General features: G+C 36.8%; 1 protein-coding gene across 2 annotated transcripts in view; it reads left to right on the top strand.

Annotated features, from left to right (window-relative positions):
• The window catches only part of DDX60 (DExD/H-box helicase 60), a 91,404-nt gene extending 75,653 nt beyond the window's left edge, over positions 1 to 15,751 (top strand). Inside the window, exons 32-38 of one of the 2 annotated variants that reach the window (XM_028494282.1) lie at positions 353 to 494; positions 2,834 to 2,955; positions 8,299 to 8,446; positions 9,745 to 9,887; positions 12,021 to 12,172; positions 13,350 to 13,412; positions 15,052 to 15,751. In XM_028494282.1, the coding sequence (XP_028350083.1) occupies positions 353 to 494; positions 2,834 to 2,955; positions 8,299 to 8,446; positions 9,745 to 9,887; positions 12,021 to 12,172; positions 13,350 to 13,412; positions 15,052 to 15,151 (870 nt within the window). In that variant the 3' untranslated portion in view covers positions 15,152 to 15,751. Of the gene's footprint in view, positions 1 to 352; positions 495 to 2,833; positions 2,956 to 8,298; positions 8,447 to 9,744; positions 9,888 to 12,020; positions 12,173 to 13,349; positions 13,413 to 14,949 lie in introns of both variants that reach the window. The other variant, XM_028494281.1, reaches the window with a different exon arrangement.
• The last annotated feature ends 280 nt before the right edge of the window (positions 15,752 to 16,031 follow it).

Below are 16,031 nucleotides of genomic sequence, written 5' to 3' on the forward strand. Positions count from 1 at the left end.
AAGATGCAAGAGTCTGGGCTCACTGAAATCATTCCTTTGATCTGCACCTCAGCTCTCTGGGGCCAGTGTCCTGTGCTTTCTCATCCTGAGTTTCCTCATTGCGGGGGCTACAGTGGCTGAGGGCTTGATGGTGGAGCATCCTGTCTCCATCCTGAGTTCCCTCAGGGCTCACTGTCCAGGCTGCTGTAATGTGATGGCTTGATGGCTGCAACATCTTTCGCTTACTGATATGGCAGCAGTGTTTTGGTTCTCAGCATTAAGTACTGTTTTAAACTGGCATTTAATAAGTTGTCTATTACTTACGGTATGTGGTTGAGTTGAGTCAAACTGATCAATTATGTCTGTTCTTTAGGGCTATTTAGATCAAGAAGGTAATCCTACAGGCTTTGCTGGACTTGTGTCACATTTGCATTATCACGAGCCTTCTAATCTTGTTTTCGTCGGTTTTCTTGTAAGAGGCCTTTTCCATAATCTCTGTCAGCCGACCAGCAAAGGTAAGCTTGACGTTTCATACGTATGGTCTAAAAACAGCAAAGATGCTATAGTGAAGCTAACGCTTCAGGAAATTTTTTTTTTCTACAAAGAAAATACAAGTTAATATTTAGATAATTTGGAGATACCAATTTAGATAAAATAAAGTTTTATATACCTACTAATATAGATTACATAGGAGACAGCCATATTTTGTGGCAACTATTTAAAAATAACAACTTATTAACTTGAGAGATTCCTTGATTCCAGGATTCAGAAATATTAATATATGATTTTTTGATAAATATTTTTCTAATTAAATGTAATATATGCTCATCATAGAAAAAGGGTATAGGAAACCATCATGTTAAAATAATGTTCACTGTTGATATTTGTGAATATTTTCCTCCAATCATATTTTCTTTAAATATAATTCTATAGTGTATTTAAATAGCTGATAGCATATTAGTTGCATGATCTAGAAGCTTGTTTTCCCCCAGATTTGCTTTTGTCAAATTGTGTACATTTTTTGTGAATTCCATTTGTAAAGCCCATCTAATGTTTCATTTAATGCAGTTTTTGTAAAAGCCTTTGATTTTTATAACTAAACCATAGATCTTTAAACCATGTCCCTAAAAGAAATGTTTCTGTCTTTGTGCTTAAGTTCGTTGTAGTTCCTGACGCCTGGTGATTTCCTTGCCTTTCATAGCATAACTTTGCTTTATCTTCCATCGTTAACTGGCAGGAACACTCTATTTTACACAGTGTCACTAGGCTCTGAATGTGCATTGTTCTGTGAAACAAGGATACTCAGGAAGTTTTGTCTCCCAAAAGCTCCGTAAGAGGAGAAATAATTTCAGGCAACAAGAAGTGCAGTTGTGTTTATTGCTGTGTGTGTGTGCGTAGGGAGGTGTGTGCGGTTATAAACATGGAGACAGAAGCTTTATGAGGCAGATAATATGGACGTTGCTATTTCGTACATGAGGAAACAGAGAAGTTAAACAAATTGCCGTGGTCACAAAAAGTAAATATTTTAAGTCTTGAGCCAAGATTCAAATATGAGAAAGTTATTAAAAGTGGCCCCTTTTTTTTTTAACATCTTTATTGGAGTATAATTACTTTACAATGGTGTGTTAGCTTCCGCCCCATAACAAAGTGAATCAGCTATACGTATACATATGTTCCCATATCTCTTCCCTCCTGTGTCTCCCTCCCTCCCACCCTCCCTATCCCATCCCTCTAGGTGGTCAGAAACCACCGAACTGATCTGATCTCCCTGTGCTATGCGGCTGCTTCCCACTAGCTATCTATTTTACGTTTGGTAGTGTAAAGTGAGAGAGTGGCATAGACATACACACACTACGAAAGTGAAATTTCTTTTTTTTTTTTAAACATCGTTATTGGAGTATAATTGCTTTACAATGATGTATTAGTTTCTGCTGTATAACAAAGTGAATCAGCTATACATATAAATATATCCCCATATCCCCTCCCTCTTGCGTCTCCCTCCCTCCCACCCTCCCTATCCCACCCCTCTAGGTGGTCACAAACCACCTAGCTGATCTCCCTGTCCTATGCAGCTGCTTCCCACTAGCTACCCACCCTGTGTTTGGTAGTGTATATAGGTCCATGCCACCCTCCCACTTCCTCACAGCTTACCCTTCCCCCTCCCCAAAAGTGGCCCTTTTTAACACGACCATGTAACAGTCACGTGCTGTGGAGGATGGGAGTGAGTCAGGTTGATGGGACATATTATATATATAAAATATATATAATATATAATATAATATATAATATAATGTATAATATAATATATATTATTATTATTATATATTATATATATAATATATATATTATTGGAGTACAGTTGCTTTACCATGTTGTGTTAGGGGTTGACAGTATATTAACATGAGTGGCAGGGAGGGGAGGGGAGGGGGCTGGGGGGGGTTATTTGTGGGTTAGTTTTGGAAACCCTTACGTGCTTGGCTGAGGAGATTGGATTTTGTTTATGAGGCATTGAGATGCAATCAGAGGCTTTTGAGGAGGTGAGATCATGATCATTAAATGCTTAAGAAAACCAATCATAGACTAAAGAGGAAGGTCCCAGGTGAGGGGACAAGGGTCTTTGGTTAGAGTTATAAGAGTCTGAACTAGAGGGGGAGCAGCAAGAAGGAAGAAGAAGGCACAGGTGTAAAACTGCCAGCAGAGGTAGTCATTCCCTAGTCGCTCTACTTGTTACAAATTTCTAGTCTCCATGAAATAACATACAATATAACATTCAATTTATATTATTCAATTTAAACATTAAAAATGGGATTAATGCACTTTTTATGTTTATGACAAGATATTTTATTTTGTATAGGCTCAAAACATTTTTCTCAAGATGTTATGGAAAAGCTAGTGTTAGTATTGGCAAATCTGTTTGGAAGAAAATATCTTCCAGCACAGTTCCAAGATGCTACGCTCAAGTTTTATCAATCCAAGGTAAAATTTATGATTCTGATAACATTAAATAATTAAGACAATTTAACAGATCCTACCATAAATGATTCCACAGCAGAATTTTATTAATATAGAGTTCATTTGTTTTATGGAAATAATTTGTTCTTCTGTAATCAGTGTTATATTTAATGTGTAATTCACATGTCTCCTCTATAAATCTATCAAAAGATTAAATGCCTTGAGGAAAAATGGGATAAAAAGTTTTGCTCATGTTTTCCATTGGATTGTATAAACGTGTAGCAATCAGTGGCTAAAGAAAAAAATGTACGTAATTATACATTACATGAACTAATAGTTCCCATCATTGAATCTCTAGTTCTTTTAGCATCTTTTTACCTTGCAGTAGGTCTATGGACAGGAAGTGTATGCTGTAAACTGTAATGTTCTCACTGAAAAAATATTAGAATAGTTATCTAAGAAATCATCCCTTGACACAGACTGTTGTCCGATTTTATTTGCAATGACTTCTTTGATCATGATTCCCTGTCATTAAATCAGCATCAAATATTATTACTAATGTATTTCACTAGAATCTGAGGAAGTGGGAAGGGCTGGTTATACCAGATAACCTTGGTAAAAGGTGACAAAGAAGAACAAAAAGAGAAGAGTTCATCTATATTGTCTAACATCACAATGTCAAGTTACCATTCTTAGCCCTCACAGAATGTTCTCTAGACCAGTGAACACAATTTTAGTCATTGACTTTTCATCTTCATATCTTTTTCTTCACATGTACATTCTTGGACTATTATTTGTTTTGGTTAAATAAACTTATTTTTCTTATAAAAGACAAGTCAGTATCTATTCTTACACAGATGGTTATGATAGAAAAAAGTACAATAAAAAAAGGTTTTGAGTGGAGGCCTCCTATTTCTCTCTCTTTTTTCCTTTAAAGATTTATTGGAAATTTGAGCACTTCCAGGTGGGACATGCTAGGTGGCCATCACTCCTTTGGCAACAGAGAGCTGTGGAAGGGATGGAGGATTATATTGGCTAAAATTATAAAATGGCAAGAACTTATCCAAGGTGTGATTGGACTCTCCAACCATGATTTTTCTCTCAAAGAGCTTGTTGATTCTGGACGAGGTTGAAAATTGTACTTAGCATATCCAGAGAGCCTCTCCTATGAGATAAAAAACAAAATAAAACAATAAAGCTTTTAATGATTCCATGGGGCTGGAGTGACAGACTAGACACTTGAGAGAGTGTTAACTCAGGACATGCACTGGGTCAGATCTGCATGAAATGTTGGGGTGTTACACCAAATTTCTTGCAGTCTTGTAGCATTTATTAAATAAAAACCCACTAGAGGGAAGAGTTTGAATTTATTCATAGGCTTATATTACCCTCAAGGCATTTTAAAAGCCATCTAGGGCTGGAAGATGTAAATGTAGGTTATGAAGCTCTACAGGAATGAAGTGGATCTTTGGGAATCTTTTAGGGCTGAGAAGACTGAGACCCACCAGCCTCATACTCAGAACCCAAGAGGGCCTAGGAGCAGAGATGCACCAGATGTAGACTGAGACTTACTAAAACTGGAAAACAGTATCAATCCACTTCAATCTCTACTTAGACTGAGGTGATCACATCTTCACTCACTTGGCCAAACACAAAATTGGGGAGCTCACTCCAGTGGAAGATAACATTGTTTGAAGTCTATCAGGTCCTTTTACAAACACTTCTGGTGAAAGAAAAAAAAACCTAAAACAGTGAGTAAGCAAGAACATATGACCAATTAGCAGGAATGCAAGCAGGCAATGATAATCAACACGAAGATGTTTCAGATATTGAAGTTAGAATATAAGGACTGCTCAGGAAAATGGAGGAAGAGATAGAATTGATGAAAGGATGGAGAATTTCACTAGATAATTACAAAATTGATGAAAGAATAGAGAATTTCACCAGGTAATTAATTGGACAGTCCAGAATTGAAAAATGTAATGTCTGATCAGAATATATATATCAGAAGTCAAAATCAGTGAGTTGACTGACAGCTCAATAAAAGGTATCCGAATTGTAGCACAGGGAGAAAAAAATGAAAATAAAAGCAGTAGCATATGAGAATGTGGATCACATGCAAAAGGTTTATTGTAATATAATGGCAATCCCAGAAGAGGAGGAGGGAGAAGAATGGCAGGAGGTTATTCAAAAATAATAGCTGGGAATTTTCCAAAGCTGATGAAAGACAGCACTTCATAGTTTCAAAAGATTAGTCAACTTCAAGAAGGATAAAGAAACATTAAACTAAAACTACTGAAAATCAAAAACAAAGAGAAAAACACATCAGCTAGAGCCGAAACAGACATTTCCTTGAAAAAAAACAATAATAAGATTGATAGCTGACTTTCTGACCAAAATAATGGAAGGTAGAAGAAAATGGGAATATAATTTTCACTCCACTCTGTTTATTTTTGTGCATGAATGTATACAGATACTTAGCGTATGTTTTAAACATAAGTTAAAACAGGGTAAATATATTGTGATTGGTTTCATGACATATCAAGAGGATATGCATACCTTATTTTTAAAGTTTTTTTGAGGTATAATTGATATATAAAAATTGCATACGTTAAATATATACATGTTAATGTGTTTGGACATATGCATACACCTGTGATATCATTGCCACAACAAAGGCACTAAACATATCCACCATGTCCAAAATTTTTCTTCTGGTTTTATTTATTTATTTAGTTAGGAATACTTACCATGAGATTTATCTTCTTAATGTAGTTTAAAGTACACAGTACTGTATTGTTAACATAGGTACTATGTTGTAGAGAAGATCTACAGAAATTATTTATCCTGCATAACAGTAATTTATATTCAATGAAAAACAATTCCCCATTTCCACCTCCACCCAGCTCCTGACAATATTCTCTGCTTCTACGAGTATGACTATTTTAGGTCCCCCATGTAAGTGGAATCATGCAGTATTTCTCCTTCTGTGAGACTTATTTTACTTAACATAATGTCCTCTAGGTACATCCATGTTGATCTCCTTTTTTAAGAATGAATAATATTCCACTGTATGTGTACAGCACACTTTCTTATCGATTCATCTTGTTGATACACACTTGGGTTGTTTGTATGTCTTGGCCTGTTGTGAATAATGTTTCAGTGAACATGGATGTACAGGTATCTCTTCAACATCCTGATTGCAGCCCTTTTGGATATATACCCAGATATGGAATTGCTGGATCATATGATAGTTCTATTTTTAATTTTTTTAAAGAAAGCTTTGTATGTTTTTCATAGTGGCTGCACCAATTTACATTCCCACCAACGGTGTATAAGGTTCGAATTTTTCTACATTTGAAATTTTTCTTCAAGCCTTATAATCTTGTTTTTTTTGATGATAGCTATTCTAACAGGTATGAGGTGCTATCTCATTGTGGGTTTGATCTGCATTTCCCTGATGATGAGTGATGCTGAGCAACTTTTAATATACATGATGGCAATTTGTATGTCTTCTTTGAAGAAATGTCTTTTCAAGTCCTTTGCCCGTTTTTCTTTTGTTTTTTGTTTTTTGTGTTTTTGTTTGTTTGTTTGTTTTGCTATTGAGTTGTACTAGATTCTTACGTATTTTGGATATTACCCCTTATCAGATGGTTGGTTTAGAAAGATTTTTTTCCCATTCCAGAAATGCCTTTTCACTCTGTTGATTATTTCTTTTGCTGTGCAGAAGGTTTTTAGTTTGACGTAGTCCCACTTGTTTATTTTCACTTGTGTTGCCTATACTTTTGGTGTTACATTAAAAAAATCATGGCCAAAACCAATGTCACTATATTTTCTTTTATTAATTTTACAGTTTTAGGTCTTACATTTAAGTCTTTTATCTGTTTTGAGTTTATTTTTATGTACAGCATATGGTCGGGGTCCAATTTCAATCTTTTACATGTATGTATCATTTTGCCAATACCATTTTTTGAAAAGACTTTCCCTTCTGTATTGTGTGTTATTGGTACCTTTGTCAAATATATGCTAGTAATATATATGTGAAATTTGTTTCTGGACCAGAAACACCTTAATTGCCTTAAAATTGAACAAACTCGTTTCATTTCTAAATACACATAAGACAAAAAATAAATAAAATGGAAATTATCAAATATTTTAGTTAAATGATAATGAAGACTACATACAAATATAAGATGTGATTTATGCAATGATTAGAGGGACATTTATAGCCTTTATAACCACATCTTAGAAAAGAAGACAGGCTGAAAAAAAATCAGTGATTTGACTTTTCAGCTTAAGGAGTTAGGAGAAAACAAAACAAAGCAAAATAAATAAAACAGAATATCTAACCTAAGGGAAATACAAGAAAAAGAATAATAAAATGAGAACAGAAATAAAGTAAACTGAGAACAATTGTAAAAAAAGGGAACTCAGCAAGGCCTAAGTTGCTTCTTTGTTAAGATTTATAATAAAAGTGATGAATACACAGCAAGACTCGTTGACAAAGAAGGGAGAGAAAGCACAAATTACAATTATCAGGAAAGAAAATGAGACATTACAGATCTTATGTAGTACATCAAATGGAAAAAACATTTGACTATTTGGACAAAATGGGCAAATTCCTAGAAAATGCAACTTTCTAAAACTAACCAAGGACTATATGAATAATTTCATATCTGATAGCTATTAAAGAAATGTAACCAATTATTTTTAAAAATTTTCCCATTAAAAAAAACCCAGGTTTAGATGGCTTCAGTGGTGAACTTTTTTAAACATTTAAAGAATAGCAGCAAATTTTCACAAACTCTTCTAGAGAATATAAAAAGGGAGCAAAACTTAAACGTAATATCAAAACTTGACAAGGACATTACAAAAATGAGAGATGTATTTCTTTTATGAAAGTATAGATGGAAGAATAATTAACAGACTATTAGAAGAATGAATCCAGTGGGGTTTTAAAGACCCTCACAATTAAGTGAGGTTTGTTCGAGGCACAAAGGGGACTTTATATTGTTGCTTGCTTTCCAAACATGTCACTAGATTCTTTGAAATATTTACAAATCTAATGTCATTTGAGGGCATACTTATATTTAAAAGTTTTGATTAAATAGCATGAAAACAAACTTTTAAGAGTAAAGGTATTGGTTTTTATAACACAAATAGGAATGAAAAATGAATTTCACCTGAATTTCATAGATGAAAGAATGGAACAGTTACATTACTGAATAGATAGATAACTATAGAATTATATTACATTGTTCTTTGCAGTTCTTCTAAACTTTCAGTTTTCAAGGATGGTACGTAGATCTCTCTGAAAAATGTTTGGCCTCCAGCTTTTTTTTTTTGATGACCTCCTTGATGATTTAGGTGTTTCTGGAGGATCTCCCTGAGGACTTCAAGGCTGCTCTAGTTGAGTATAACACAAATGTGACAAAGGACTTTGCCTCTTTCCTACTGATTGTTTCCAGACTGGCTGATATGAAACAAGAACATCAGCTCCCATTGTCAAAAATAGGTAAGTGTATCTTAGCTCCATTGTGGAACAGTTTAAAAAATAAATAATCTTGCCTAAGAATATTTTATCCCGTAAGAAGAGTACAGCCCTGGAAAGATCAGTCTGCCTTAGAATAAGGGGATCCTTTCTACTCTCTCAAGGAGGAAGATATGATTATTAGAATTAAGTAAAGGACAATGGAGAATGACATTGAATAGAGTCATTTATAAACCATCTTGATTAAAGGTGGGGTTTGGGACGAGCCTGGAAAATGGAGTAAGGACACCTATGAGATGAGGAGAAACAAGAAGCGATTCTGTCACTTTTTCCTTGAGAGGAGCTGTGCATGGTGGTCATGAGCATAAACTCTCTGCATATGACCTGAGTCCAGGCTCTGGCTCTGCTACTTGTTAGCAGTGGGACTTCGAGCAGGTGACTCCATATTCCTGCCTCGATTTTCTCAACAGATAAATGAGGAGGATAACACTATCCACCTAGTTTGGGTGAGCTTTAAATAGATAAGCCAATGTCTGTAAGTATCTCCAAACAGCACGTAGCACGTAGTCAACACTCCTAATCTTTGCCCTTACTTTTCATGAGCTATTGGATGAAAATCTGGGAGAAACTAAACTGGAAACGGTGACAGGGATACAGGGAAAGGGGTGAGCTCTGGGTAGCCATTTCCTGGTTTTGTAACATCCTCAGCTGGAAGAAGTCAGGGAGGAGGACCGTGTAGCTTCCTGGACAGCGTGAAAGCAGGAAGCAGACAGTGGCAGTGGGTGTGGTGAGCATCCAGAGGAGGAACAGGAGCGGGAAGTTTCAGCCTCAGTCACAAGTGAGAGCCGACTCTGAATGCGCCCTCCGGTGCTTTACAAAGGGAGGAATGGAAAACATACTTCTTCTCATATGCCATTTCCAAACCTGCTGATGGTGGCTGCTTGAATCAACCTGTCTAGAAGAATTCTGCAGCCAAGTCTGAGTTTGGTGGGAAAAAGGACCAAGGTAATAACAACATTTCTGGGCTAAAAGAGGATACAATTTAAATTTAGTATTTTATGACCTGTTGATCAAAGCAACTAAAATACAATACAAAATTTTATACTGTGGATAATAGTATTAACAACTAACATTTATTGAATGTATTCTGTGCCAGGATGTGCTGCTTGCTGTATGTGATCTGTCTTATTCAGTCTTCAGTACAGTGTTGGTCTTTGAAAGTTGAATGGCTCCCCTTTGCCGCCTGGTCTAGAGCAGGTGTGTAAAGCTTGGCAATCTGGCTTAATCGTCAAAGCTGATTTGTGCCAACCTCTTATGGCCAGATTTCTCAGGTGAAGAGTGTGAAGACTCCCAACTTGTGTCTCACTTGATGAGCTGCAAGGAAGGAAGAGTAGCCATTTCTCCATTTGCCTGTCTCTCTGGGAACTCTGATGGAAATTTGCTTCATCTAGAAACTTCTGACCATGTAAGTGGAAAACGCGGCTTATAAATAGAACGTCTTTAAGAAAGAATTGGATATATACTTCTAGGCAGCTTAGCAAGGACTTCGAATTCCCCAAATTGAAAAGAATTTCAGGTGTATCAACAGAAATATCCAGGAAAAGGTGCTCTTGAGGCCAGTTTCTCACCCTGGCCTGAGGAACCCTGTTCCATTATACAGAAATCCAGGATCACCACTTTTCTGGAGATTGACAGAGGTTTGCTGTGAAAAGAGCACATAAAACTATCTGCAGGCTTTCCCAGTATTGCTGTAGATGCTGTAAATCCCACATATTCTGTATCAGTGATGTCAAAAATGAAGTATAAAGAACTAGATACATTTCAAATATGCCGGATAACCCATTTGAATGTTGGAATAAACTTGTGGAAATTTAAGTGTAGTTGATTTACAATGTTGTGTTAGCTTCTTGTGTACAGCAAAGTGATTCAGGTACACACACACACACACACACACACACACACACACACACACATATATGCTTTTTCATATTCTTTTCCATTATGGTTTCTCACAGAATACTGAATACAGTTCCCTGTGCCATCCAGTAGGACCTTGCTGTTTATCCATCCTATGTATAATAGTTTGCATCTGCTAACCCCAAACTCCCAAACCATCCCTCCTCTACCTCCTCCTCCCCCTTGGCAACCAGTCTGTTCTCTATGACTGTGTGTCTGTTTCTGTTTCATGGAGAGGTTCATTTGTGTCATATTTTAGATTCCACATATACGTGATATCATCTGGCATTTGTTTTTCTCTTTCTGACTTTGCGTAATATGATAATCTCTAGGTCCATCTGTGTAGCTGCAAATTACATTATTCTTTTTTATGGCCGAGTAGTATTCCATTGTATATATGTACCACATTTTCTTTATCCAGTCATCTGTTGATGGACTTTGAAGTTGCTTCCATGCCTTCGCTATTGTAAATAGTGCTGCTGTGAACACTGGGGTGCGTGTATCTTTCGAATCATGGTTTTTGTCTTTTCTGGATATATGCCCAGGAGTGGGATCACTGGATCATATGGTACCTCTATTTTTAGTTTTTTGAGAAACCTCCACACTGTTTTCAAAGAATTTTGAAAAACTGTATAGACACCTGTGCATTTTAAATGGACGCATATATTTTTTATCATATATTTAAATAGTTTCTAATGATATAGATTGCATTTTCAGATAAATGTTGATATGTTAAAATAGAACCATTGCATCATCCTTTTAAATATATAAAATGGAATATAAATACTAAAGTGTTTTAACACCCATAACTGTCAAGTTAAAAACAGTCAAGATTAAAATTTTTAATGATTTAAATTTTGATGTAGTTCTTTTCCTCTTGTATTTAGATTCTGCATTCCCCCACATAATTTTACCTTACTTATCCACCAATTCCCCTTGATTGCAAATCTTCCAGATTTTCGGGGTCAAAACAATTTTCTGGATCATAAAGGAATAAGAATATTCTAAGAACTTTTAATAATAATAACTTTCTGAGCTACTCCCCAGTCATTTTAGAAAGTAGCTGTGCCAGTGTGCACTCTCACTGGCCCTGCACTGGAGTTCCTGTTGACCCATAGAGTTTTCAGAAAATGAGCAGACATGGAAAACTACTGATGTGCTTTCTTCCTTTTCATATTTTCCTTTTTCTTTCCCCTTCATCTTCCTCCCCTTCCCTTTTGTTCCAGTAATTGGGATCTAAAGATTGTCAGTTACTCAGTTTAAGCCTTCTTTCCAGACATGCAAGGCACCAGCTTCCTGACACTCTGAGTACAAAGGTATTTCCTGCACCAGTTAGGATACTGATAAAATTTTAAATTAGCTTTTCTTTCCCAGTGAGTCTTGCTATATTCTAGTGGCCGGGTAGTTGAAATTTTTATCGTACGTCGTGAGGCAGTGATGTTCATCGGTGGAGCCAAGCCATCCTACTGTCCCACTTGGGACAGCGCTACCTCAGTGTGTATGAGAGACACCCTCTACTTTCACTGTGAAGATTGTGCTTTAAACGTGTTGATTCTAGGAAGGAACTATGAAGCACAATGTAAGAAATCATAAACTTTCTTTACACATAAATAGTAAATTAAGGAGAGCTCTATTTCTTCAGGTCACTCTGCGCACCATTGGCATTGATAGCACTCGGGCTCCTGTGCTGTGGCCACAGGGATTTGATCACCAAGGAAGAAGAATGCAGCTCAATGCTTATGCACTCGATTTCTATAGACACGGTTCCTTGACAGGATTGGTCCAGGACAACAGGTGTGTTTTATCTGTCTGTGTCTCCATCTCCCTCCCCAGCATCCCCGTCATCCCCAGCATCCCCATCATCCCCAGCATCCCCGTCATCCCCAGCATCCCCATCTCTACCTCTACCCCTCTCTATCCTTTTCACCTCTACCTCTCTCTCTCTGTCATTTCCACCTCTACCTCTAGTTCTATTTCTATATCCATCTCCATCTGCATCTTTACATCTAATAAATGAACGTAATGAATCTTAGGCAAACACCTTCTTACAATTTCAAGTATAGGTTAATCATGCTAAACATACTGAAATTTTTTCTTACAGACTAAGGGCAAGAGAAAATACATTTGGTGGTATTGTTATTCGTGTTTGACCAGCAAAATCTTGAGACTTAGGCTGACTCACTTGACATAAAGATTTACACTACAGTTATCGATATTTGCACCTGTTCACAGATATGTTTTTTACCTAGTACTATTTATTGATTATTATATATTTAAAAAATGGATAACAATAACAAATAATGCCATGCTCTGCATTGTCTGAGAGAAGTATATGAAAAGAACGTAATTCACATCTGAGGACTGAGACTTTGACAGTTGCTTTAACTCTTTGGCAGGGAAACCATTTTCAAAAACTGTGCAGGGATTTACTGGGAATGGAGAAATTGGCCCAGTCACTGAGCACATGGACGTGTGTGTGGATGTGTTGGGGGAAGGGAATTCTGTCACACCATCAGGAATTCAATATGCATTTTAAATACATTTTGAACAATCTTTAGTGAATTCAAGTATTTAAAACTTCTGACCCTCTTGAGAAACACTGATCATTTTTGACAGTAGGACTCATTATTGTGAATAAAGTAGTTGTGACACCAGTGAGTAATTCACGTCGTTCTTCTCTTTGACTCTCTGGCCCCATCCACGCTCCTGATCTTGACTTTGCGACTTGGGTTTCTCCTAGAAGGTCAGCCTCCCATGTTCATTGATTATCTCTGGTTGTGAACTTGTGACTGGAGTTCATAATTGTCATTCTCACAGATTAAATCATCTGGGAGTCTGTGGCAGAAATGATTTTAGTAAATACATCTTGACAGACAAAAGTAATCCATTAATGACCAATCCAACATTTCAATATGAAATAAATTCTTTAATGTTTTTATACCATTAATTTTCAAAATGTTGTTTTGTTTAGGATGAATGAAGGAGCTGCTTATCAGTTGTTGAAAGATTTTGGGCTCACCATTCAATCTATCAGGTATGTTATACATTTTAAATATTGATTTCAGATTTTCGAATAATTTAATGGTAATTTGAAAAATGTTGAGCTCGTACTTAAAGATGCCCCTGAGCCTCTTTAGGTGCCAAGCATTTCAACTCCCCAGAGACTTTGCAGACCTTCTCCTCAACTCTCTGTTGCATTGTTTCTATAATAGAACTAATTCCAAAATCCATGAACTTTCACCTAGACCAGAGCCTCAGCCCAGGCACTTTAGACCAACAGGCAGCAGTATCCCAAAGCTTCGAGAATCCCTAGACCCTCACGTTCTCAGTTTCCACAACCAGGGTTTCCATTTTAGTTAATGATATGTAAAAACATAGGCGCGAGGATGAGATCTGGGGACTGAGAACAAACACCAGTGAGTTAGATGGTATGTGTCACATTATATCTCTTGAATATTGTTCAGGAGGAAATGTCCGGGAGTCACAATTGTGAGTCTGTAACTAGGAGGAAATTCAGTATTGTGGGTACAGAGCTGGTCATTCTTTGCGGTAGGTCAATGAAGACACCAGGGAAAAACTGGACCTCTAGTGGAATCAAGGCAGGTACAGGTTACAAAAGGCTGATGAAAGGTCAGGTCCTGACTGTTCCCAGTCCTGATGAGCCCAGCTGCACTGTCCATTCTTGGATTTCCTCTCTCCATTCTCGTCACCTGTGTATCAGTTCCTTATTGCTGCTGTAACAAATGACCACAAACATAGTGTTTAAACCAACACAACTTTAGTGTCTTTCAGTTCTGGAGGTCAGAGGTCCAAAATGGGTCTCACTGGGCTGAAATCAAGGTGTTGTCAAGGCGTTCCTTTCTGGAGCCTCTGGGACAATCTATTTGATTGTCTTTTCCAGATTCTAGACGCTTTGATTTTGGCCCCTTCTGTCTTCAAAGCCAGCACTGGGGGACAGATTCTTATATCAGGTCACTCTGACATTCACTCTCTCCTGCCCCCTGTCTTCCACTTACAATGACCTTTGTGACAACAGTTCGCCACCCAGATAATCCAGGTTAATTTCCCCACCTCAGGGTCAGCCAATTGGCAACTTCAATTCCATTTACAGCCTTAATTCTCCTTTGCCATGTAACCTAAGGATTTATAAATTTCTAGGGATTAGGACATGGATATCTTTGTGGGCCATTATTTTGTTTATCATACCCTGTTTTCTTAATTTTCTCATACATCTAGGTAAAGGGAGGATTGTTTTGCTTTTTATAGAGGTAGTTGCCTGTAGGTTTAAGTATATACTGAAAAAAAAAAAAACCCACAAAATGACTCCATAAAAAAAAAATGTGGGGAAAAAGAAGGGGATTTGTGCTGCTATTATTGAAGGGAAGAGGTATCTGGTTACATGGGACTTGGTGGCCGTTAAAATCCTCTTGGTAAAATAGAGGGAGAGGAGCTGCATGGTGATTGTCTTGATTGATTGATTCATTGACAAGGTGTTTTTTTGTTTTTTGTTTTTGAGATAAATATGTTCCTTACGATTCTTTTCCTCACTTTGCTCACATTTCATCATCTAGTGGGATTTACTTAGCTCTGCCTCCCTGGGGAAAGCCCTTCTTAAGATACCGACTCTCAGTAGAATGGGTGAGTTTTATGTGTATCTATATTTCCATTTACAGTGTTTCTTTGCGTGAACTATGTGAAAATGAAGAGGACAACGTGGTCTTAGCATTTGAACAACTGAGTGAAACCTTTTTTGAAAAATTTAACAAGATTTGAAAACGAAGTCTATCCAAACTAATTAAAAGATGGCCTTGGGCATTTTTAAAGTCATATTTTATGATTCTCATGCTTTTTATTGGGCATACATATATGATGAAGTAGAAAGGGAAGCAGTTTGGAGTCAGGGTTCTGGTCAAACTTGCCCTGCTCTCCTGTGAGCATCCTTGGATGGAATCACTTAGTATCTCTAAACCTTGGCTTCTTTGTATTGTTTAGTAACAATGGTTATGTCTCAGCTAGTTTGTAGATTGATTGAGAAATGCAAGGATTTTGTATGAGATTGAAGAACAATGTTTGCTCTGTGAGGCCTAAACGAATATTACATTCTCAACAATTTTCTCCTCAATGTTATAATTTGTAAAAAGTCTATTAAGGCTAGAATAAATGATTACAGTATCCTGACACTGAAATATATTCTCTCTAATTAATTTAAATGTGATTCCATGACTTAGATATGGCTGTTGGAAGAGTACCTTTTAGTGAACTTACACTGCTTTTTATAAAACATGATGGGAGTTTTGGTATAAATTCCATGGTGTTTGAATAAAACATACCTGATGATTTGGCTTGATTTTAATTCTACATAAGTAACTGAAAAACCACAAACAAATAAAATGGGTTTAATCTATTTACCATTGGTCTCTTTGTGTTAAATTCACACGTCTTTCCATCCTCTTGCACACACATTTGCATTTTACGGAACATAGTTCATATATGGTCACTTTCCTGCCCCAGCCTCACCTCAGATTATCATTCTAGAACCTATTTTAGACCCTAAACTTGAACAGAGCATTTTTTCCTCAGGGCAAGGTCTGCTCTCTCCTACTATCAAGATGTCTTACTGAAAGATGATCCCTTGTATGGCATTATTTATACA

Source organism: Physeter macrocephalus, chromosome 9 (genome assembly GCF_002837175.3).
Source record: "Physeter macrocephalus isolate SW-GA chromosome 9, ASM283717v5, whole genome shotgun sequence".
Lineage (NCBI taxonomy): Eukaryota > Metazoa > Chordata > Mammalia > Artiodactyla > Physeteridae > Physeter > Physeter macrocephalus.